Source organism: Python bivittatus, unplaced genomic scaffold (assembly GCF_059951505.1).
Source record: "Python bivittatus isolate LINGU-HERP-01145 unplaced genomic scaffold, Pbiv_v1 ctg000120_np1212, whole genome shotgun sequence".
NCBI lineage: Eukaryota > Metazoa > Chordata > Lepidosauria > Squamata > Pythonidae > Python > Python bivittatus.
In genome coordinates, this window is record NW_028277037.1 from 4,871,534 (window position 1) to 4,895,039 (window position 23,506).

The window sequence follows — 23,506 nt, forward strand, 5'->3', positions numbered from 1 at the left end:
CCTGTGAGATGCTATTATTTCATTGTTGTTTGTGTTTGTCCTCAGTTGCCATTATAGGTTTTCATAGATGTGATTTATTTTTGTATTATGTTTTGGTTGATATTAGCTACTCAGAGTCTCTATGGCAAGTTGGGCAGCCATATAAATTGGATGAATGAATCAATGAATTTGCAGCCCTAGCTTACATCATTGTAAATACTGACTTAACATATTTAGTAGGCCAGAGTTGCTAACAGAGATTTTACATGATTGTAGCATGAGCACTGTTCATCTTTTCTGGACTTTCCACTTAAAATAAAAGGATGGAGTAATCCTTCATTCTTTGGGACATTCCAATATAATCAAACCTTGATTAACTAGCATGAATGAAGAAGGGAGAGAAAAATGAATCTATTTTCTTGAAATGCTTTAAAACACGCACACAGATATACACACAGAGGAGGAATATAATAAGAATGGTTGAAGGACTCATCCGCATTTTTGCTGTTTGGGGATATAGTAGAAGGACTTTCTATCTGTTCCATTCCTACGTACCCCACACTGTACCCCCTTAAATCTTTTTTTTACTTTGGGAACTTCCAGTATTTAAAGAGAACACTGTGAAAACCAGAATTGTAGTCCAATGTTAGATCTTCCCTTTCAAAACTGAGTTCATCCAATCTCAGAGAGAAAAAACTCAATATATTTTGGCATCTTTGGGAACTGCTCCAGGGGCCACATGACTGGTACCTCAATAATTGCAAACTGAGCATGCCAACAGAAAAGTATCCTAGTGTTCTGTTAAGAAACATCTGTTCATTATTATTTTAAAAAAAATTCTATCTGTTCTAACTACATAATGTTTTCACTTTAATATTAAGTGAACCCCCATGATTTAAAGGAAGCTTGGGACAGTGATCTTGGTAAACCCATACAAGAAACAAATTAGCAGGAATTATGGAAATCGGGTGGATTCACCTCGGCTTTCACTGCAGTGGAAAGTTATACATCGCTAGCCTTTGAGTCCAGTTAGCCTGGCACATGAATTATGAATTATGGTTTATGTTTCCAAATGTTGGAGAGGTTGTCCAAACAAGGGTGTTTCTTTCATTTGTGGTGGTCATGTGATAAAGCTATACCCTTTTGGGAAGATAAGTATAATTACTAAATGAAGTATTAAATGCTCCCCAGACTGCATTTATTTATAGGACTAAATCTCAAGCTTAAAAATAAGGGGCTTATTATCTACTTAACTTTAGCAGGTAAAATAATAATTACTCAACACTGGATAATAAAACAATTGAGAAGTGGATTAATAAGGTCTCTTCAATTACTAAATCAGAAAAAAAAATGACAAAATTAAAATACGGAAACATCAGAGGCAGGAGACACAATTCTATCAACTTTGGATGGATGTTATAGTTTATCTCAATAGCAAAAGATTATAATATGGTAATATTTTAGATAGATGGTCAATTTGTATGTGTATAATACCTGTCTCTTTACTTACTTTTTAGTATATCTTTTTTCTCTATGCATCATGGATGTATGTTATTTAGTTACTTGATATTGTTTATTAAGCATACTTCATTTTTTTAAAAAAATACATCGAGAGAAATTTAGTAATTAGTCCAGTGAAAGATTCTTTGTGATTTTCAAATAAAAATTATAAAAATGGGGGGGGGGGGGAATCCGTTATTGCACCATGATATTGGGGTAGGAAAAGTACTATTGTGGAGCAATTCAAAATGGAACATAACTGAAAAAAGTCAAGGATTAGAAAAAAAGGATAAAATTAGAAAACAGAAAGCCAAATTCAGAGGGAGAAATAAAATATAATACATATGTAGGAATGGAAGAAACAAATGAAAAAATTGGAATCTACATTAAAAAGAAGAAAATAAAATAATATCTCTTCTGCAATTGAGAATAGCCAATGTTTAAATCCAAAATAGGAGACACAGGAAAATCTACCGGAGAATGCCAAAAGAAAACAGCATCCTTGTGGTCTCTTCCCTGTTGGGCTTTTCCCTGAAAAATTAGAGTCTGCAGTTCGATTATTCATTGGCTATTATTTATTCAATCCAGATCAAACACTTTGTAATGAATTGTGTCTGCAATCTCATTTCCAATTGAAGCAACTGAAGAGCAGGGTAGGACTATCAAAAGAAGACTCCAGATTTATAGCTCTAGATTTCATATCTGAAGATCACTTAGGATATGATTATGAGAAAAATACTGTACAGAGAAACTGAAAATAAATGTTGTGTTCAAAATTGCTCATTGTTCTTACTGCACACGCAATATATGCATACCATTTTATATAGTATATATATTCACTTTCTATTATGTATATGAGATCCATCCACACACATCTACACAATACAAACCATATTTCATAACTTTATCTGTAGTTTCCATTTAATTAAAAGGTACTGGAACAAATAGCAATTATCAGTAAAAATATGAGTTCACGCTAGTTCGAGGTTGGTTTCTTCTTTGCCCCATTAGCTAGGTTCCTTAGCCAGATAACAGATTATAGCCTGAAAAATATTTCATTTCATAATAACAAGAGGCGAAGAACCCCAGTGTGAGTAGTGGGGGTGGGCAGGCTGATATATATTTCTCACTTGTAATGTATTTTGACTTTTCCAGACTCTTCAGATAAAATTAACCTGCTTTGAAGAGGAGCTCAAAAAGTTACAGGTTTCTGTGTAAGTCTTGGCATGGTTGAAAATACCTTTCCGTGTAAGTCTTGGCATGGTTGAAAATACCTTTATATGGTGCATTTTCATATTGAAAAGATGTATTTTCAATTGCCCAGAGTTCTTGCTTTTTTGTGTCACATTGCTTACATCCATCAAGTACCAAAGTTTACCTTATGGCAGTCATTTATAACATGATAACTAGATTAAATCCAACCCAAACGGAATTATTTAATGTCCCCAGAGTTTTAAGGGAAGACTTTAATTTCTCAAATAATTCATCCTGGTAAAAATACAGGAATGGTTTACCATTCCCTCCTCCCATGCTTTATGAATTGATGCCTTTTCATTATCGCTAAAGTGATCATCTGTTTCCAGTATCTTCCTATATCATTGCTGCCCAGTATAAGTGCCTGCTTTCTTTAGCTGGGCAGCTGGGATGACCTTCAACACCTTGGGTACCCTGTTGGGAATATGTATTCTTGGCATCTAGCCAGGCCCATTTTTGCCATTCTTACAGGAACATATATTTGTTCTTACAAGAAGGCAGAAATGTACTTAGTAAAGCCATTGTTTATCGTAAAATATAGACGAACTTTGGGTTCAAATATGTCCATTAAGGAAAGGCAAAATAAAACACACCATAAGAGAAAAATCCAACTCAAATGTGCATCGAACAAATCAGAGTCAGAGTTTAAACTAAAACAAGGTCCCAAAACTTTAATGGGACCCAGAATACAGGACTGGTTTTGATTTGGAGATTCAAAAAGGGCATGATTCAACTTGAGTTTGTAGTCTGAGATTTGAGGGCAACTCAACTTGCTTTTGAGCTACTTTGAGATTCAGGAGTCACTTCACAAGCAAGATTCATCCATAGGTTATAATGGGAAATTTCAAAATGCTTGAAGCTGCTTCATTTTTTGTAGAATAGGATGAAAATAACAGGGATAGTAAATCCTTTGGAGTACCTTATACCTCATTTAGAGCAGTGATGCAACACAACAATCTCTAAATTGTCTAGCAATGAACCAATAGAGAAGTTAGCTGAACCAATAGCAGCAAGTGTCCTATGCCAATTTACAAATGCAAGCATTCAAAATTAGTTTCTAAAAATGAGCTCTGAGATTTTCACTTATAAATATTAGATAAATTACAGTGGATTTTTAAGAACAATGTAACTCATTATTATTATTAGCTGAATGTTACATATAACACTCTTCAATAATTGACCCAACATTGAAAATAATATTCCCCCTCTCCCCACAAAAAAGGAAAGAAATTAATGTATTATGGCTCACAACAGTTGCAATCCTGCATATACAAATCTAGGAGTAAGTCTCATGGAAGTGAATGGGGCTTTTCAATAGACATGTATAGGATAGGTCTTTTGAACTCCCCCCAACCCCACCCTCCAAAAAAGTTTATATGCTTTTGGAATGAGAGTTTCCTGACATCAAAGCAGTTCTCATTATAGTTAACTATACATACATACATACTGTATACATACATACCTCATTATATATAACTGTATAAGAATATTTTATACATATTTTGAGCATGAAACTGAGCAAACTCAGGGAGGCAGTGAAGGACAGGAAGGCCTGGCACAATATGGTTCATGGGGTCACGAAGAGTCGGACACGACTTAACGACTAAACAACAACAAAGAATATTTTGCTCAACTTATTCTTCCAGCTTCATATCTAACCTTCTGATTTTTATATTGATATATAGTTCATGGATACATGGAATACTTAAAGACCACTTAGGATCACATATGAATACAGAGGGCAAAAGAAGCTTTGTGTGTGTATGGCAAACAAGTGCAGATGTTAAGGCAGAAAGTCTTGAAAAGGTGAAACCTGAATTGCTGGCAAATGACCTAAAGAAGGGATGGCTTCAAGTTTCTATAGACAAGCTCAAAACCAATAATTCCAAAGAATCCAGACAAAATATACTGGGATGGCTTCAGGAATCTCTGAAAAGACTGAAAGAGGATTCTTCTAGAGCATCAAGACACACCCTGGCACAATGGCTTAAAGGATCTGTGATAAATCTTCAGAAGGAAGGTCCTGAAGCATCCAGGCAAGATGTGAATGAGTGGCTGGATGTATCCATAAATCATCTCCAAGAGAAAGGGCCAGAAACATCCCCTCTAAATGTGCAGGAATGGCTTGAAGCATCTATTAAAAGCATTCAGGATCTACAGAAGTCTGAGGCAGAGTTTCGAGATAGCCTAAGAAATGGATGGCTTGAAGAATCAATAGATAACCTCAAGAAGCAATATTCTGAAGGACCTTTGGAGAATACATTACAGTGGCTTCAAGGTTCCCTAGAAAGCCTCTTAGCTTCTGGAGCACCCAGACCAGTTCTGGAAAAATGGCTTAAAGATACCTTTAAAAACCTTGAGGAGGGAAGTCCTGAAGCATCCAAACAAGATGCAAAAAAATGGCTTGAAATATCTATTAATAACCTTGTAAAAGAAGAACCTGAAGCACCCCATCTAGATACTCAGAGATGGCTTGAAACATCTATTAAAGGCATCCAAGCTTTCAGAGAACAATACTCTAAAGCATCAAAAGCAAACATGGAAAAGAGCAAGGAGAGAGTGATTTTTGTAGAACCTGCTTCCTCTGAAAGTTGCTTAAGAAATGAATGGCTTCAAGCATCTGTAGCAAATCTCCAAAAGCATGGTTCTAAAGCATCCAGAATGAATGTGCAACAGTGGCTACAAGGGTCTCTGAAAAATCTCAGACAAGGATCCCCTAAAGAACCCAGAAAGAACCTTGAGGAATGGCTTAAAGAATCCATAAAAAAACTTCAGAAGGAAGGACCTGAAGCATCCAGGCAAGATGTGAATGAGTGGCTGGATGTATCCATGAATCATCTCCAAGACGAAGGGCCAGAAACATCCCCTCTAAATGTGCAGGAATGGCTTGAAGCATCTATTAAAAGCATTCAGGATCTACAGAAGTCTGAGGCAGAGTTTCGAGATAGCCTAAGAAATGGATGGCTTGAAGAATCAATAGATAACCTCAAGAAGCAATGTTCTGAAGGACCTTTGGAGAATACATTACAGTGGCTTCAAGGTTCCCTAGAAAGCCTCTTATCTTCTGGAGCACCCAGACCAGTTCTGGAAAAATGGCTTAAAGATACTTTTAAAAACCTTGAGGAGGGAAGTCCTGAAGCATCCAAACAGGATGCAAAAAAATGGCTCGAAATATCTATTAATAACCTCGTAAAAGAAGAACCTGAAGCACCCCATCTAGATACTCAGAAATGGCTTGAAACATCTATTAAAGGCATCCAAGCTTTCAGAGAACAATACTCTAAAGCATCAAAAGCAAGCATAGGAAAGAGTAGGGAGAGAGAAAGTTGCTTAAGGAATGAATGGCTTCAAGCATCTGTGGCGAATCTCCAAAAGCATGGTTCTAACGCATCCAGAATGAATGTGCAACAGTGGCTACAAGCATCTCTGAAAAGTCTCAGACAAGAATCCCCTGAAGAACCCAGAAAGAACCTGGAGGAATGGCTTAAAGAATCCATTAAAAAACTTCAGAAGGAAGGACCTGAAGCATCCAGGCAAGACGTGAATGAGTGGCTGGGTGTATCCATGAATCATCTCCAAGAGGAAGGGCCAGAAACATCCCATCTAAATGTACAAGAATGGCTTGAAGCATCTATGAAAGGTCTGCAGGAGGAAACGCTAAAACAGAAGGTGAAAGAATTCTAAAGCATCTGTGAAAATTTAGAGCAGCCTTTCTCAAATGGGGTTCTATAAGAGGTCGCTAGGGTTTTCATGAGAGATCATGAAAAATACATAATCTTTTAAACTTTGGGCACCATACAATGCTAGCTGTAGATATAATAATTTTATACAGGGGTTCCCTGAGATTTGAAAATTATTTCAAGAGTTCTTCCAGGTAAAAAGGTTGAGAAAGGCTGATATAGAGAGAGAAAGAAAGGTGGAGAGAAATTCAACTAGTGGTTGATCATAAGATAAGAACAGTTTGAATGTAGAGACTCAAGAATACAAAACCCATATCTGAGGAATTAGGAGTAAAACATGTTCTTAAGATTGTCACAGGGCCTATTGCAAATATGTGAAATCTAGGATTTCTTTTTTTAAGTCTCGCATTTCAGAGAATAGTGCTATGTGTTAACAATCTACATATTACTTTTCCTTGGGAAGATTCAGAAGAGTTGCAAAAAAGTATCTGACATTATAGAAGGACAGCTGTGTTAGTCAGGAGGCGTCTGGAAGCACCTTTTCTGACTAACAAATTTAATAAAATTTGCCTTTTAATAATATTTGCTAGTCAGAAAAGGGGCTACCAGATTCCTTCTAAAAGAAGTATCAGAATTTATCTGAGATGCAGTTGGGTGGTAGGCAACCATATGACTTAGAGGTTGTTTGATAATCAAAACCTGAATCCTCAAATTATTTGCTCTTATCATGTAATTTATGCAATGACTCCACAATCAAGATAGTTATTAATGTAATATGTGCCTGAAAATCTATATTCACTTGTTGTTTTCTTTGTTATTGCTTTCAGATTTTAGTGAATAATCTATACAACATCATCTCGTACTGCAGGTACACTTTATTGTAATAAATATAGGCTGTATGAGTAGATTTATTCAATTTGTCTGACTCGAATATACTCAGGCTTGACTTAAAATCCTCTGAGAAAAAGTTTCCTAAAGTTTCACCACAAAGTTTATAAAGTTATAAAGTTAAAATGAGGCAACTGTTCTTGAAAATAAACAAGATTAAAGTCCAAAGGTCCCAATATATACTGTGATTGGTTGCTGGTAACTTCACTGAAGTAGGCAGGACTAAAACTTCAGAGATATGTGTGATTGTTTTCTGAGTGTGAGTAGATATTTCTGTATTTGTATTAAAAAAACTAGGATTAGGAATATAGGAAGTGATAAGCCTATGGGTTCCTAATTTATTTTCTGCTAAATAACAACTAGAAATTATGCCTCCAATTCTCAGTTAATTGCTGTGGTCAATTTCCGGATGGGCTACAAAAAAGACTTTAGGACTTATACACTGCCCACTTCTGCCTTAAATCCTAGTTTTTTAATACTGTAACCCATTGGTCAGTTGCCTATACGTGTTTCCTCATCAGCTTCATACTTCACAGTTCTTCCACTTCTCTTTCCCCAATGTAACTGGCATCCAAAGCAATTTCTCTGAACTTTTGTTCTTTCTGTATTCCCAGAATACTATTCCCTTTTTCCACTGAGTTGAATTTTAATTTACCACATCCAGTCAAGACTGGCAAGTGATTTCTACATACTGCAGAATTCTAACAGACTTGGCAATTTAAATCACAGCTAAGTGATGCTTCCCCTAAGACTCTTGCGTAATCTTTTTGGGACAGGGGGACATATGTGGTCCAAAGCAGGAGAATCAAGAATGATGAAGGAGGACCACCAAGATAATGAATTGTTTTGACACTACTGTGAGGATTTCTGTTCCCTGAGTTTTTGGAGGACTTGTGTAAAGATTTGGGGCCTGTGTCAATAATTTATCCCACAGAAGGGCTATCCTGCTCCCATAGTCAGACTGGCAGAATTAATTGTCCCTTAATCCTAATTGTTGTTGTTGTTCAGTCGTTAAGTCGCGTCCGACTCTTCGTGACCCCATGAACCCTATCGCGCCAGGCCTTCCTGTCCTTCACTGCCTCCCTGAGTTTGCTTAGTTTCATGCTCATTGCTTCAGTGATGCTATCTAACCATCTCACCCTCTGCCGTCCTCTTCTCCTTTTGCCTTCAATCTTTCCCAGCATCAGGGTCTTTTCCAAAGAGTCTTCTCTTCACATTAGGTGACCAAAGTATCTGAGCTTGAGCTTCATTATCAATCCTTCCAATGAGCAATCAGGGTTGATTTCCTTTAGGATTGACTGGTTTGATCTTCTAGCAGTCCAGGGGATTCTTAAGAGTCTTCTCCAGCACCACAGTTCAAAGGCATCAATTCTTCGGCGCTCAGCCTTCTTTATGGTCCAGCTCTCACAGCCATACATTACTACCGGAAAAACCATAGCTTTGACTATGCGGATCTTTGTCGGCAAGGTGACGTCTCTGCTTTTTAATATGCTATCTAGGTTTGCCATAGCTTTCCTCCCAAGGAGCAAGCGTCTTTTAATTTCATGGCTGCAGTCTCCGTCTGCGGTGATCTTGGAGCCCAAATAAATGAAGTCTGTTACTGCTTCCATTTCTACCCCTTCTATTTGCCAGGAATTGATGGGTCCAGATGCCATGATCTTAGTTTTTTTAATGTTGAGTTTCAGGCCAGCTTTTGCACTCTCCTCTTTCACCCTCATCAAGAGGCTCTTTAGTTCTTCTTCACTTTCTCCCATTAGAGTGGTATCGTCTGCATATCTGAGGTTATTGATGATTCTCCCTGCAATCTTAATTCCGGCTTGTGATTCTTCCAGCCTGGCATTTCTCATGATGTACTCTGCATATAGGTTAAATAAGCAGGGTGACAGTATACAGCCTTGTCGTACTCCTTTCCCTATTTTGAACCAATCAGTTGTTCCGTGATCAAATAAATAAATTATACAACTAGGCATAAAAAAATGAGAACAGAACAACTATGTCCCCACTTGCAGTAGCAATAATCTCCCCAGTCAGATCCATAGCAGTAGTTTTGAAGGGTGGAAAGGAAACCCTCCAAGAATACACATTTATGGTGTAGATCTCTCTCTCTCTCTCTCTCTCTCTCTCACACACACACACACACACACACAAATCTCTCTTGGAAGACATTCATCATCTTAATAACTTTCCAAAATAATCAGAACAGAAACAGGCTGTTAGAATGCAAACTTAGAAACCCAGCCTCTAGGATTTCTTAGAAAATGTAATTAGCCGGGATTCCAGGAGAGAGCGCTCCCGGGTGAAATTGACTAGGGAGCAATTTCTAAGGACCCTACTGAGTCAGGCACCCTACTGAGCTGGGGTTTCCTGTGTTTGCCTCATCTGATATTGTCTAATTGGAATGTAGATCTCTTCGGGAAGAAATCTTTTATAATTCGATTTTTTGGGTTTAAGGAATGTTGGCCCTTCCTGCCAGGTCTTTAGTTATTTAATTTTGGGCTAGGGTGGAGGATTCAATTCTTTCTGTTCTGTCTTAATCTTTTTAGGTGAGCCTAGTCTTTCTATAATTTAGTCATATGCCTCGAGTGCTGTCAAGATAAACAATGGTAGAGTGAGACAAATGGGAGGCTTTGACTTCCTACTGTCAGAAAACGACAGACACGGGTTCGGTTGTCCAGTAGACAGAAGTTTTTTATTGGGCACGTTTGCAAAGGTGGGTCCCTCCCGCAGCAATGGAGGAACCCTGAAACAAGGTCTGACAGGTTTTTATACCCCCTATCTGTCCTCCCCCTTCTAAGAGGGCTTGGCTCACAATCTCACCTTTTTTTACCACCCCGGAGCGCCGCTAATTAACCGCAAAACCGCAGACATTCCACTTTCCTAATTCAATCAGCGCAATACACACTTCCTAATCCCCACTTGACCCAACAGCCGCCCCCTGCCGTCCCTCTTCACTCTGGTGCGAACGTGCCTTCTGCCTACAGTATTTCCTCCCTCCTGCCGTCCCCCCCCAAGGCTGCCCCATGGTGCACAGCGCTCTCCCCTAGCAAACATGGTTCGTTTGAGGCCCTCACTTCTCCCTGCCTTCTCACAATCCCCCCTTTTTCTTTTCACGCCTCTGTTGGGCCTCAAACCTGGCTAACAGGATTGCTCCCTCGTCCCAGACCCGGGGCTTCACACACTGGGACAGGTAATTCCCACAAGCAGGGAGGCATTGCATTAAGCAACATACAAGGACCAGCAAGGCAATGAAGCCAATAGCTAGCACAGAAAGTTATTTTAACCAAGCAAAGTTAGGTAACCAACTAGTGAGCCACGACCAATTCCATCCCTCTGGATCCTCGGATATGTGAGAGGCTAAGGTCTTCAACTTGGCTAGTTTTGCTTCAATATAATTCTCATTGTTGGTTAGGTTAAAGCAACAAAGACCTTGAAAAGATTCACAGCCTTGTCCTGCCCTTAATAGGAGATAGTCTATAGCTATCCGATTTTGAATGACCGCCCTCCTGATCTCAGTGACTTCTTCAGTGAGAGCTGCAATGAGAGAGGATGTAAGGTTGACACTTTTAGCCAGGAGGCAGGCCACCTTCCTTAGGTCCAGATAAGTTCTTCCGCTTAGTGCAGGAACCCCTACTAAGGAGAGGGTCAGAGCCATGGCTTCTGTTTCGGACAAGAGTGTCACATCACTCTCACAATCAGATGGCAGCTCCCTTTTTCTTTTTTCTTTTGATGGGTGCGCTTGTATTGGAGGCAGGGCATATAGAGAGGTCAGGCGCCCTACAGCACAAGGGCCCCCTGAACTATAGGCTGGAACATAGGTGTAAGCTTCATGTCCACATAACAAAAAGAAACCTTTAGGTAGGTATAGAGGGGTTGAAGCGTAAGGGATATTATAGACCCCTCCACAAGTGAAAGCAGGACCTTTTGAGGGCAATGGGTGGGTACGGTTCTGGGTATTGTTGAAATATACACATTGAGTTGCATTGGTTATCCCCAAGAGATTTAGAGCCATTTGCCTTTGATTAGTCCAGGGTCTTGGAGTGGGAGAAGACCCAAAATGATAGAACATCCCCCCCCACGGGGGATCATCCCCAGTGATATCAATATTCGCTATCTGAGTAACATTCTTCAATGCTTCCAAGCTGATGGGCATTCCAAAGAAACAGGTGGAAGTGACACCATTCACAGTCAAGAGTTGCCCCACACAAAAAGTTGTGCTGTTCAAAGCTGTCTGTGCCAATTCTACAAAAAAATTGTTGTTAGAGCTGTGCTGTAGAGCATCTAAGCAGTGACATAACAGAATATCCTGGATGCAAGCCTTTATGTTGGTCATCTCCTCCCCTGCCTTAGTTCAGTTCCTTTTAAGTTTTACTTTGAGTCCGTCTCCAGGTTGGGCAGTCCATGGTCGGGGGTCGGGAGCTCGCTTAACCCGATGGTAGTGGGTCCAACCCCCCTGTCGGGTCCGAACTGCTGATTCATTTGTCAGGAGAACTTGGTATGGTCCCTCCCAAGACAGTTTCAGCTTCTCATCCTTCCACGTCTTTATCAGGACCCAATCCCCTGGGTTGTGGGGGTGTTGGTCTTCCAGCAAGGGGGGCCGTTGAGCGAGGAGTCCCTGTTTTCTTAAAGACAAGAGAGATTGTGACAGTACCAAGAGATACTTTCTTAGGAAGGCATCCTTTAGCTCGGGGATAGGCTCTCCCATTGGAGCCAGGAAAGGTCTTCCCATCATCAACTCGAATGGGGAGGCCCCCACATCCTTGCGAGGGGCTGTCCGCATTCGAAGCAGGGCAACCAGAAGTGTCTTTGTCCAAGGTAGCCCTGTTTCCAATCCCAGTTTGGTGAGATGTTGCTTCAATACCCCGTTAGCCCTTTCCACTTTCCCACTGGATTCAGGATGCCAAGGGGTGTGGAGTTCCCATCGAACCCCCAGGCTTTGCATGACCTCCTGCAGCACCTTGTGGGTGAAGTGGGTCCCCCTGTCGGTATCCAGACTCTCTACTATCCCATACCGGGGGATGATCTGTTCCAGGAGAACTTTTGCTACTACCTGTGCAGTTGCCCTCTGGCTGGGCACCGCTTCCACCCAGCCAGTGAGGTGATCTTTGAGTACCAACAGGTACTTCAATCCAGCCACAGGAGGGAGTTCCGTAAAGTCCACCTGGACTCGCTGAAAGGGCCACACTGCCAAGGGCCTTCCTCCCCTCTCCCTTCTCCTCATGGCCTTGCGATTGGTTTTCTGACAAATCAGGCATTTCCAGCACACAGCCTGCGCCTCTGTCCACATCCCCAGGCTCCAGTACCACGGCTTTACAGTGTCTACCAAAGCCTGCACCCCCCAGTGAGACCCTTCGTACAGTTTCTCCAACATCCCCCTCATGTCAGCACGGCTCACTACTGGGGTCCCCTCAATTTTAACCCAACGACCTGCTTCCTCCCTGCAACCTTCCCTTTCCAGCAGCACCTCGTCCAACTTCCCCGGCGCCCAAGCCGGAGGTTCTTCTATTTGGGGGATTGCAATCATGATGGCAATGGGGACACCCTCCGCTGCCTCCTTTGCTACTCGATCAGCAAGTCGGTTCCCTCTTGCCTCCATCGAGTCCCCCTTCTGATGTCCCATTACATGCACCACTGCAATCCTGTCAGGTTCTTGAAGAGCTTCCATCATCCCCTCTATCAGTTGCCGAGCTTTTACCTCCTTCCCAGCAATTGTGAGTAAACCCCGTTCCAGCCAAATTTTCCCGAAAGTGTACACTACTCCCCAGGCGTATCGCGAGTCTGTGTAAACGGTGAGGGACACTCCCTTTCCCAACTCTAGTGCCCATTTCAAAGCGTGCACTTCACACAGCTGGGCCGACCAGTCCGCTGGTAGTGCCCCCTTCTCTACTGTCTCTCCCTCCGCCATCACTATTGCATACCCTGACTTCCTTTGTCCCTGCTCTACTCAGCTAGACCCATCCACAAACCAGGCCTCACCCTCCTCCAGCGGGACCTCCTGCAGGTCCTCCCGGGTCTTTGTTTGCAGCTGCAACAGGGTGGAGCACTCGTGCTCCGCCGGCTCCCATTCTTTCCGCTCCCCCGCAAGAAACTCTGCTGGGTTCAAATTCCTGTCTGTTCCTACCACCACATCAGGACTTATCCGGAGAACTGTCTCATATTTCAACATCCTTCCTTCTGTCATCCAAGCAGCTGCCTGCTGACTAAGCACACTTAAGATCTGATGGGGCGAATGGACAATCACGGGGCTCCCAAAAGTGAGTTTTTTCCCTTCTGTCACTAGCACAGCAGCGGCAGCCACTGCCTGCACACAAGTTGGCCATCCCCTCACCACCAGTTTTAGGGCTTTGCTCAGGAAGGCCACTGGTCGATATTTCCCAGCCCGTCTCTGAGTCAGCACTCCACTGGCGGTTCCCCCATGGGCTGTAACGTACAGGTGAAAGGGGAGGGCCAGGTTCGGTAGAGCCAGAGCCGGGGCCGTCACCAGGCTCCTTCGTAATTCCCCCCACTTCTCTGTGTCCCTGTCTGTCCATTCTACCCTGTCAGATGATCCTTTCAACTTCTCATACAGAAACTGAGCCTTGCTCATGTACTCATCTATCCATAGCCTGCAATATCCTACTAGACCCAGAAACCGCCGCACCTCCGTTTTAGTATGAGGGGGCTTCAACTGCATTATCCCCTGTATCCGAGAAGGATCAATCAACTTCTCGCCCTTCCGGAGTACATGTCCTAAATACTTGACCTCCCTTTCCACAAATTGGACCTTCCCTTTTGACACCTTCAATCCTTCTTCAGCCAACCAGTTCAATAAAGCCACTGAGTCTTCTCTCACCTTTACTTCCTTCTCTCCAGACACCAACAAATCATCCACATACTGCAGCACCCGAGAACCCCCAGGGGCCTGGAACCCCTGGAGTTTCTCTTCCAATGCCTGTCCAAACAAGAGGGGGCTCTCGGTGTACCCCTGGGGCAGCACCGTCCATCTCAGTTGTTGCTTCCTCCCAGTCTCCGGATCTTCCCACTCAAAAGCGAACAGATCCCTACTTTCTTCTGCCAGAGGGCATGACCAAAAAGCATCCTTCAAGTCTATCACCGTGAACCACCGATCCCCGGGAGGGATCTTCCCCATCAAAGTGTAGGGGTCAGGCACTACCGGGGTCCGGGCCAAGACCAAATCGTTGACCCTCCTCAGATCCTGCACCAGCCTGTAACTATTGTCCTTCTTCTTCACAGCTAAGATAGGGGAGTTGAAGGGGGACATAGCCGGTTCCAACAGCCCTTGCCGCCTCAGCCCATCTATGATGGGCTTCAGCCCACGCCTCCCATCCCGGGACAGCGGGTATTGGGCTTGCCGCAAACCAGTCACCCCCGGTTTCAAGGGGATGCTAATTGGGGCAATGCGGAACCGACCCGCCCCCCCTTCTCCTGCCCATACCTCAGGGTTCACAACCTCCACGTCCGCCTCCCGCAACAAACACATCCTTTCTGCCTGTTCCACATTCCACAACTCCACTCCTAGACTACCCATTAGATCCCTTCCCAGCAAGTTCACCCCTGCCTGTGGGATCAGTAACACATCTGCAGTTACCTCCTTCCCATTCCACTCCAGTCTCACTCCCTCCAGTACGTCTGCCTTGACCGGAGAACCTCCCACCCCCATCACCGATACCGACGCGCCCCGGGATTTCGCAATCCCTGGGATCGGTTGGCACAACGATGTTCGAGAGGCTCCGGTATCCACGAGGAACTGCCGTTCCTCGCCGGTGGGACCCACCATGATGTTTACCAAGGGTTCCCCGTGGGTCCCGGTTGGGGAACCATGACCCCCCTAGTTGTACAGGGGGAAACTCCTCTCACCCGTGGGGCGATCCACCTGGCAGTCCCGAGCAAAGTGTCCTACTCGCCCGCAGCGGAAACAACCTTGCCTATCCCCAGTCCACCTCTCCCTTCTGGGGTCGACGCCACCTCTCCGGGGCCAAGGTCCCCGGACCAGATGGGGAGAAGGTCACACCTCCCTCAGTCCCTCCCCCTTCGTCTCATTCTTGGCCGCCGCCTGAACGGCTGCCATCATCATTTGAGTTTTCTGCCTGGTCTTCGCCTCCTCCCTCCCCACATAGGTCTGTTGAGCAATCCTTAGGAGTTCCCCTATCCCCTGTTCAGTCCAACCCTCCCGTTTTTGTATCTTCTTCTGAATGTCTGGCCATGCTTTGGTGACGAACTGCATTTTTAACAAGGTCTCAAAGGCTGGGGTGTCCGGAGTCACGCCCGAGAATTTGGTCAGGCCAACTCGGATCCTCTCACAAAAATCTCCGGGCGATTCATCCTTCCCCTGGGTTACCTCAAAAGCCTTGGTCAAATTCTTCCCCTGGGGCACTGCTGTTCGGATGCCCTCCAAAATCATCTCTTTCATGTCTCTCATGTTCTGCCGGTGTGCGGCATTATTGGGATCCCAATTTGGGTCTGCCAGAGGGAATTTAGTATCTGCGGCCGGGGCATTTGGGACATTTGCATTCCTTCGCTCCCAAGCCCCGAGCGCAGCTCGCCGAATCTGGCCCCTCTCTTCTGGCGTATAGAGGTGGGCTAAAATGTAATTCAGTTCTCCCCAGGAGTATTCCGGGCATTCTCTTGCATACGAGGGAGGGTCTTTTTTAATTCCCTCAACTCACTGGGTTTGATGGGAACTGTTACGTAACTGGTGACGGTCACCCCCTGTGCGTTCGTTCCGTTCGGGACTTCCCGGACGGGGAAGGCACTGGCCGACCTTAGACTAAAGGGCAAGTTCTGAATGTCTTGGTTCAGCTGGTCCAGCTCTTTCCGCAGCCCGGGATAGGGTGGGGGCGCCGGAGGGGGAGCGGTAGGAAGAGGAGGAGGAGGAGGAGGTGGCGGCCCCCATTGAGGTCTAGTCAGCCAGAGGTCCTCCTCCTCATCCTCCTGTTCTTTTTGGACAAAAATTTTGGCTAACTTGGGTCGAGGCCCCTCCCAATGAACATGGAACCAGACTTCCACATAGGGTTCCTGTGTTAACATTTTATGCTCCACAATGTAGTTTTTTAGTTGGGTCACCCAGTAATTACTGGGGATTCCAAGAGTATCCCAATGGTAGGGGAATTCGGGGTCCACTAGTGGATATTTTGGCCATTCTTTAGTGCACAAAGTTATCATGGTCGGTTTTTCCAGACCCCTGGTGAATGGACACAACCAGGGTGTCTCCCATTGTTGCAACAATTGTCCTAATGGAGAATCCATGGGGATTCCCCCTACTGCGTTTTTCCCACTGGCCCCTGGCCTTACACTCTTACTCTGCGCCTTACCCATCCTTCCTGACTACGTTTCCCACCTTACAGAAGGTCCCGGACTCTTCTGTCCCCTTGCGGCGTCCAACGCCTTGTAACCACGCTAATCTCCCCGAGATTATGGGTAGGCTGTACTCACCAGACCTCCCGGAGGTCCCCTCGTCGGCCGACTTCCTCTTTACTTCTGTCTGACTGGCGATTGGAGTCCCGTCCTGGACCCGACTCCGGGGAAAACGGGAGACACCTCAACGGGGTGTTACGGCCGATTACTCACCAGTTCCCCACAGTCCGGTCCACGTCGAGGACTCCTGCCTGGCTCGCCAATTTTGTCAGAAAACGACAGACACGGGTTCGGTTATCCAGTAGACAGAAGTTTTTATTGGGCACGTTTGCAAAGGTGGGTCCCTCCCGCAGCAATGGAGGAACCCCGAAGCAAGGTCTGACAGGTTTTTATACCCCCTATCTGTCCTCCCCCTCCTACGAGGGCTTGGCTCACAATCTCACCTTTTTTACCACCCCGGAGCGCCGCTAATTAACCGCAAAACCGCAGACATTCCACTTTCCTAATCCAATCAGCGCAATACACATTCCAATCCCCACTTGACCCGACAGCCGCCCCCTGCCGTTTCTCTTCACTCTGGTGCGAACGTGCCTCTTGCCTGCAGTCTTTCCTCCCTCCTGCCGTCCTTCTCCACTCTGATGCGAGTGTGCCTTCTGCCCATCCTCCCTCCTGCCGTCCCCCCAAGGCTGCCCCATGGTGCACAGCGCTCTCCCCTAGCAAACATGGTTCGTTTGAGGCCCTCACTTCTCCCTGCCTTCTCACACTACTGACATGGGGGGAAGAATTTGATTTCCTTCTCACAAGGCCAACCTTAAAAACCTATAAAATACAAAACAGCACTAAGTTCCTCCTCCCTATCTCACATATATGACTCTGGGCAGCTAACACAGTTAAAATAACTAAAAAAAAAAAAAAAGTGAGGAATCTCACAAGGTCCTATAAAAACAAGAAAATAGGAGAAAAGGAACACTTCAGATGGTGATGAAGATCTCTATCACTCCCCTTCTGTTTAGACCTAAATCTTCCTCTCCTCTCCTCTCCTCTCCTCTCCTCTCCTCTCCTCTCCTCTCCTCTCCTCTCCTCTCCTCTCCTTCTTTTGTTTTGTAAGAGGAGGGCAAAATGGAAACCTAGATGACCTATTGCAGCCTTTGACAATCTGGCATTCTTAAACTGTATTCAAACTGACAGAATGACCAAACTAGCTAGGAATTCTAGAAGCTTTAGTCCCAACACAACTGGAGATTATCAAATGTATTTATTTATTTGTTCAATGTATGTACCACCCATGTTACTTATATGACTCTGGGCAGCTAACACAGTTAAAATAACCAAACAAAAAACAAAAAAACCCACACACAGAGACACAAACAAATACAGTAAATACTCAAAACAATAACAACTAAAACAGTTAAAACAATCTGCAGGAGACTGCAATCCATATCTCACAGACAGTACAACCATTTTGTAGGTTCCATACCTCCAACAGATCCCCAGGTACAATGGCAAAGCCATGTCTTCAGGGCCTTCCAAAAGGCCAGAAGGGTCAGGGTCAAACTGAGGAAAGCCATCCAATTGTCTTTGTAGGAACATGATCCAATGTTCCCACTCTAAGTATATGGAAATGGCCCCATCCCTTAAAAGGTCTGGATTGGAAATGAAAGGGTTCCCTGTTAACACTTTCCTGTGCGTGGTGCTCCTCCAAGCTTGATGCTAAATTTGTGCTAACTGCCCTTTCATAAGGTAGTCTGATTATTGCTCTTAAGACTACTTTAGACCTAATTGCAGCCTGATGCCTAACATCCTACCACAGTAGGCCTAAAAATATATCAGGAATGAGCCCTTTCCCTATGCTACCCTGTATGATGGGAGGAATTTGAGAAGCACTTGGTCAGGCTATATCTGATGCCCTCCAGATACGTTGGGTTACAGTTCGAAGTATTCCTAACCAACATGGCTTTGTTGAGTTCAGATGATATAGTTTAGAAAGCATCCAGCTGAGAAGGCTGGCCTAAAGAAAGGTTAGTGGGCATAGTGAATTAGCAAAGCTTTTCCTAATGAGCTGTTCTCTTTCTTTTTTCAGAAAACACCCATGGCAATCTTTGATGATTCTCCTGGCCATCTTTTTCACAGGATTCGTTCTTAGATATAGATGGTTCAGAAATTACTGCATGATTCACAGTCCCATTAGACCTGTCTAACTTTACCTACCAGGATAGAAAAGCTCTAGTTGTGGAGTCCTTGGGGTTCTCTGAGCTTGGTTGTTTTCTTGCAAATGTTTCATTACCCAGCTGGATAACATCTTCAGTGCTAGAATGGGATGGGGTTTGCTCTCTGTTGATATATTGTGGCATGCCCTGCCAGTGTTGGTGGGGGTGGGGGTTTTGTTTTGTTCTATTTTTTCCTCTGGTAGTTCCTTGATTAAGGTATTGTTTACTGCTTATATGTCTGGTGGTAATCTGAGAGTGGTGATCCCATGGGTGTGTCTCTGATTTGTCGGTATATTTGTCTATCAAACTGCAAATAGGTAGTGAGGCAGAGGTTGATGAGATCCATGATTCTGGGTATTTCGATCTGGGTGTATTTGGTTAGGTCGGGTGTGTTGTGTAGTACTGCTAATATGGATTCTTTTGCTAGTTCTGGGTTTATGGATGTAAAGAGTGCTGTGACATCAAATGAGACCATAATTTCATCTTCATCTATGTGTACATCTTTGATTTTCTGGAGGCACTGTAGTGAGGAGTTGATAGACTATTCATTCTTCTCTGGGATGGCGTCCCTGCCATGCAGGGGCTGCAGCCCCAGCCATGGGGAGAACCCTCTGGGCCTGCTCCTTTGGCAAAGTGCCCCCCACTGAACCCCGAGACCCAGTGGCTGAGGTCTTTCCACCACCACTATCATGTCGGCAGACTTCTCCTTCGGAGCCGGGACATTGGGCACCGGCGGCGGAGGTGGCGGTGGCGGCAGAGGGTTCTTATTTGGAGCCACCCCGAGCTCAACTGGAGGTCTTAACTTTGGGACATTGGGCATTCTTCTCTGTGAGATGTCCAAGCTTTTTTGTCAGTTCTTTCACTATGTTGTATGTTGGAGTCCCTGGTAAAGGTACAATTGGTTGGAGAGGTATGTCGGGCTTGTGTATTTTTGGTCATCCATAGAAATGTGGGAGGATGGGTCCACTGCTTTTCATCCACCACTGTTCCTCTTCTGTGATCTGGCCTTTCTTGGTTAGGTTGTTAAGGGTTCTCTTGATTAGGTTGTCTAGTTTCTGTATTGGGTTGGTGTTAACTGGGATGTAAGTTTCTTTGTCCTCTAATAACATTTTGGCTTTTTGCAAGTATTGTGATTTATCCATAATAGCTGTGGTTCAGCCTTTGTCTGCTGGGAGGATGATGATGGTTTGGTCCTTCCTTAGGCTATTGAGGGCTGCTCTGTCCTCTGCTTTGAGTTGGTGCTGATGCCATGTTCTTCTGATCTGTGGTATGATTGTCTGCCTTATGTTTTCTTGGGTCTCTGTGTTGAGTCCTGTAGTTTTAAATGCTGCTTCCAAGGCGGCACAGAATTCTAGATGATTAGCATCGTCCATGTTATAGTTGAGGCCTTTCTGGAGGATTTTATGTTCTGAGGTGGATAGTGGGCAGCTGGACATGTTGACTGTCCATCTGGGTTCAGGTACCTTTTTATTTCTGGGGTTTAGTTTGAGCAGTTTAGTTTGACGTTTTGTTTTTCTTTTCTCAGCTTGTCTTAGGGATGCGGTCTTGATGGTGGTTGTCAGTATGTTTGTGTGCTCTGGGGTCATAGTTTGTTCCAGTTGCTCCTTGAGGTTGTCTATGGTAGGCTGGTACTTGTTGAGTCTGAGGTGTGCATCCATGGTCATTAGTCATAACATTTTACAGCTGCTTTGTTGTGGTATTTTCCATCCAGCTGTGCAGTTTATTGGAGGCTTCAATCATAAAACAAGAAGGAAATAGCAGGAAACAAAGGACTGTTTGGGAAGTAGGAATATTCTGTGTGACCATTTCTTGCATTGGAGTCCCCTCTTGTGGTCAAGATGTCTTTGCTTAGATGAGAAAGAAAAAGAAAAAAAGACAAAACAAAACTACCCTAAACCAGTTTTATAGCAGGCGACAATATCCCACCCAGATACAATAGAACAAATAAAACTGGTTGAAAATGTCTGTTAAGAATATTCAGCAGCCCAAACCATATACTATTTGAGCAATCCAATGAGGCTCCAGAATTCTCGTTACTGCATTCTACAACACTTATTTAGTCTGACACAACATCACAGGGAGGCCTCATGTTAGCAATCCGTAGGATCCCTATTACAGTGAAGGCAAATTCAACTTCAAGAACTAAAGTTCCCAGGTCATTTGAACACCAGATTTGAAAAACAGCCGGTGACTCATGTTCTCCCTAGCAAGGAGAATTGGGAATACCACGTGGTTTCATGAATCTCTCTTTGCTTTCAGAGGGATCAAAACAAAAAAATCTGAGGGACATCACTTTATTACCACCTGTCACCAAAAGGAGTCCATAGAGGAAGTTAACCAGAAGGGGAAAGTTAACCAGTTATTTTAGCTATTGAATGAGAGTTCAGAATTGTTATCTAAATGCAGTCTGTGACACTTATGTAGTTTAATGTAACATCCTAGAGAGGAATCATGTTATTATCCTTATGTTGCCCATTATAGTAACTGATTCAATTTTTTTTTTTGCTTTTGTTAAAAATGTTTATCTCCCAAGCTGAAGAGCCAGAACCCCTCATCAGATATCTGTATACTGTAAGTCCAGAAGATTGCATTATAGAAGACCTCCAAGGACTGTTTCACTCCTAAGTTTCCATGAAATCATTTCCCTTCCTTGTTTATTTTTAACAGCTGGAAGTTCAGCAGAGGGTTTGAGACCCAATGTGCTGTACACACTAAGGTTAGGTGGAGGATACCTGTTGAGGTACTCCCAGGAAATAGGTGGTGGCAGGAGGAACTATTAAGCCACTACTCCAAAGCAAGAGGTCTGTCCAATGTGTGAAGGCTTAAAGGACTTCTGAGAGAAAGAATTTTAGTCCTTCAAATCTTTCATCCTAAAGGCTGAACCATTTCTGGTACAGTACAGATAGTCCTTGAGTTACGACCATTCATTCAGTGACAGTTCAAAGTTACAACAGTGCTGAACAAATAGACTTACAACTGTTCCCCAAAGTTATAGTCATTGCAGCACCCCTGCGATCACATGATCACGATCAGGGCACTTGGCAACCCATTCATACTTCCAACGTGATTGTCATTTGCAACTTTCCCTGCCAGCTTTCCACAAGTAAAGTCAATAGGGAAGCCAGCAGGGGAGGTCACAAGTCACTGGGGTAAGTCTCCCCAGAGTATTAGATGAGATTCATTTGGCAAGGCCTCTGCTCAGTTGCCAATCCCATGCAATTCTTTGGTTTACTGAATTGATGAGAACACATTAGAGTGACTATAGCAGAAAGCCAGAAGTGAGTACGGAGCACTGGTAAGAGCTCATGCTTGAACCTACACAGTGGTGTTAAGAGTAGCAAAGTGGCAATTGTTCTGTGCACTTATTGCACCTGCTGATTCCCACTCAGCAGCCCTGAACAGGAAAAGATGGGTAGAACAAAACCATGCAGGGTGACTTTGAAGATTTCTTGGCAGCTGGGCAGTTGCTCGTATCCACTCTAGTGGAGTAGGGAGATTTCCTTCTGGTGAGTTATCACACCTCTGGGATTTGTCTTAGGGAGCCCAAGAAACTGCATAGGGCCCTCTGTAGTCTCAATTTTGCTCCCTGTGAGCTAATTCCATGCCCCTTCTGGCTTCTTTAGCTTTCTGGGGAGATGTAAGCTGGCTCTGGGAGTGCTGGTTATCCCCTTTAAATCCTTTAAAGCACAGCAATGGGCTACATCATGCAACACATTGCCAAAATCGACTTTACCCATTTGCTCTGTAAATTCAGAAAGGGCCTCCTGAGGGTCCTTTCTCTTTTTTATGGGGTATGTGCCAGGCAACGGCCTTTTCAGCGATGGCCTCCATTTGATAGGCATGGTTGGTTCCAACTCTACAGGTATCGTTCTCTACAGCAAGCCTGCCCAACTCATAGAAGGAAAAGGCCAAGATTACTACCTTAAAAATAATCACAGGCCACAAGGTAATAGCTGGCATGCTGATCAGCTGTTTGGTGGTTAGCGGTGCATCGATGGAGCAGGCAGCATCGATGAGGCCTGAAGCTATTTAAGGTGTTTGGCGGTGTGGAAGTGGCTGATGTGGCTGCAAAAAACTTTAAAAAAACACTGGTGGGCCAGCCACATAAGACTCCTTGGCATATTTGGCCCTTCATCTGCATAACTACTTTGATGTACCAGTTTTTGGTTTGTTTTACTGTTGAGTTTTATTGTTTATATGTCTTTAATGCATTTTGGGGGGATCTACTATGGCCCAACCAGAGTTCATTTGGATTGGAGTTAGGCTATAAATACTGTAAAATAAATACATGAATACATAGATGAAATCAATGAATTGTTAAATAAATAAATAAATACAATACAATACATATATACATACATACAAATCAGTATTATTCATCCTATTTGCTTTATATATATATATATATATATATATATATATATATATAAATACACATACATACATACATACATATACATATATACACATACCAGTGTTATTCATCCTATTTGCCTTTTAAAATATTTCTATTTATTTCAACAAATATATCATACCAGTGTTATTCATCCTATTGGCATATATAATGAAAGAAGTCAGGTCAGAAACATTGATTCTTGCTTTGGTTTGATTCAGTTTTGTGACAATGCATAGGGCTTCCTGATTATT

General features: G+C 43.7%; 1 protein-coding gene across 1 annotated transcript; it reads left to right on the top strand.

The window, feature by feature from the left end:
* Positions 1 to 4,461: 4,461 nt before the first annotated feature.
* LOC148216593 (uncharacterized) lies at positions 4,462 to 6,417 on the top strand. The gene has a single exon (XM_088134998.1). It carries the CDS (start codon positions 4,462 to 4,464, stop codon positions 6,415 to 6,417), a length of 1,956 nt encoding a protein of 651 aa, XP_087991124.1.
* The last annotated feature ends 17,089 nt before the right edge of the window (positions 6,418 to 23,506 follow it).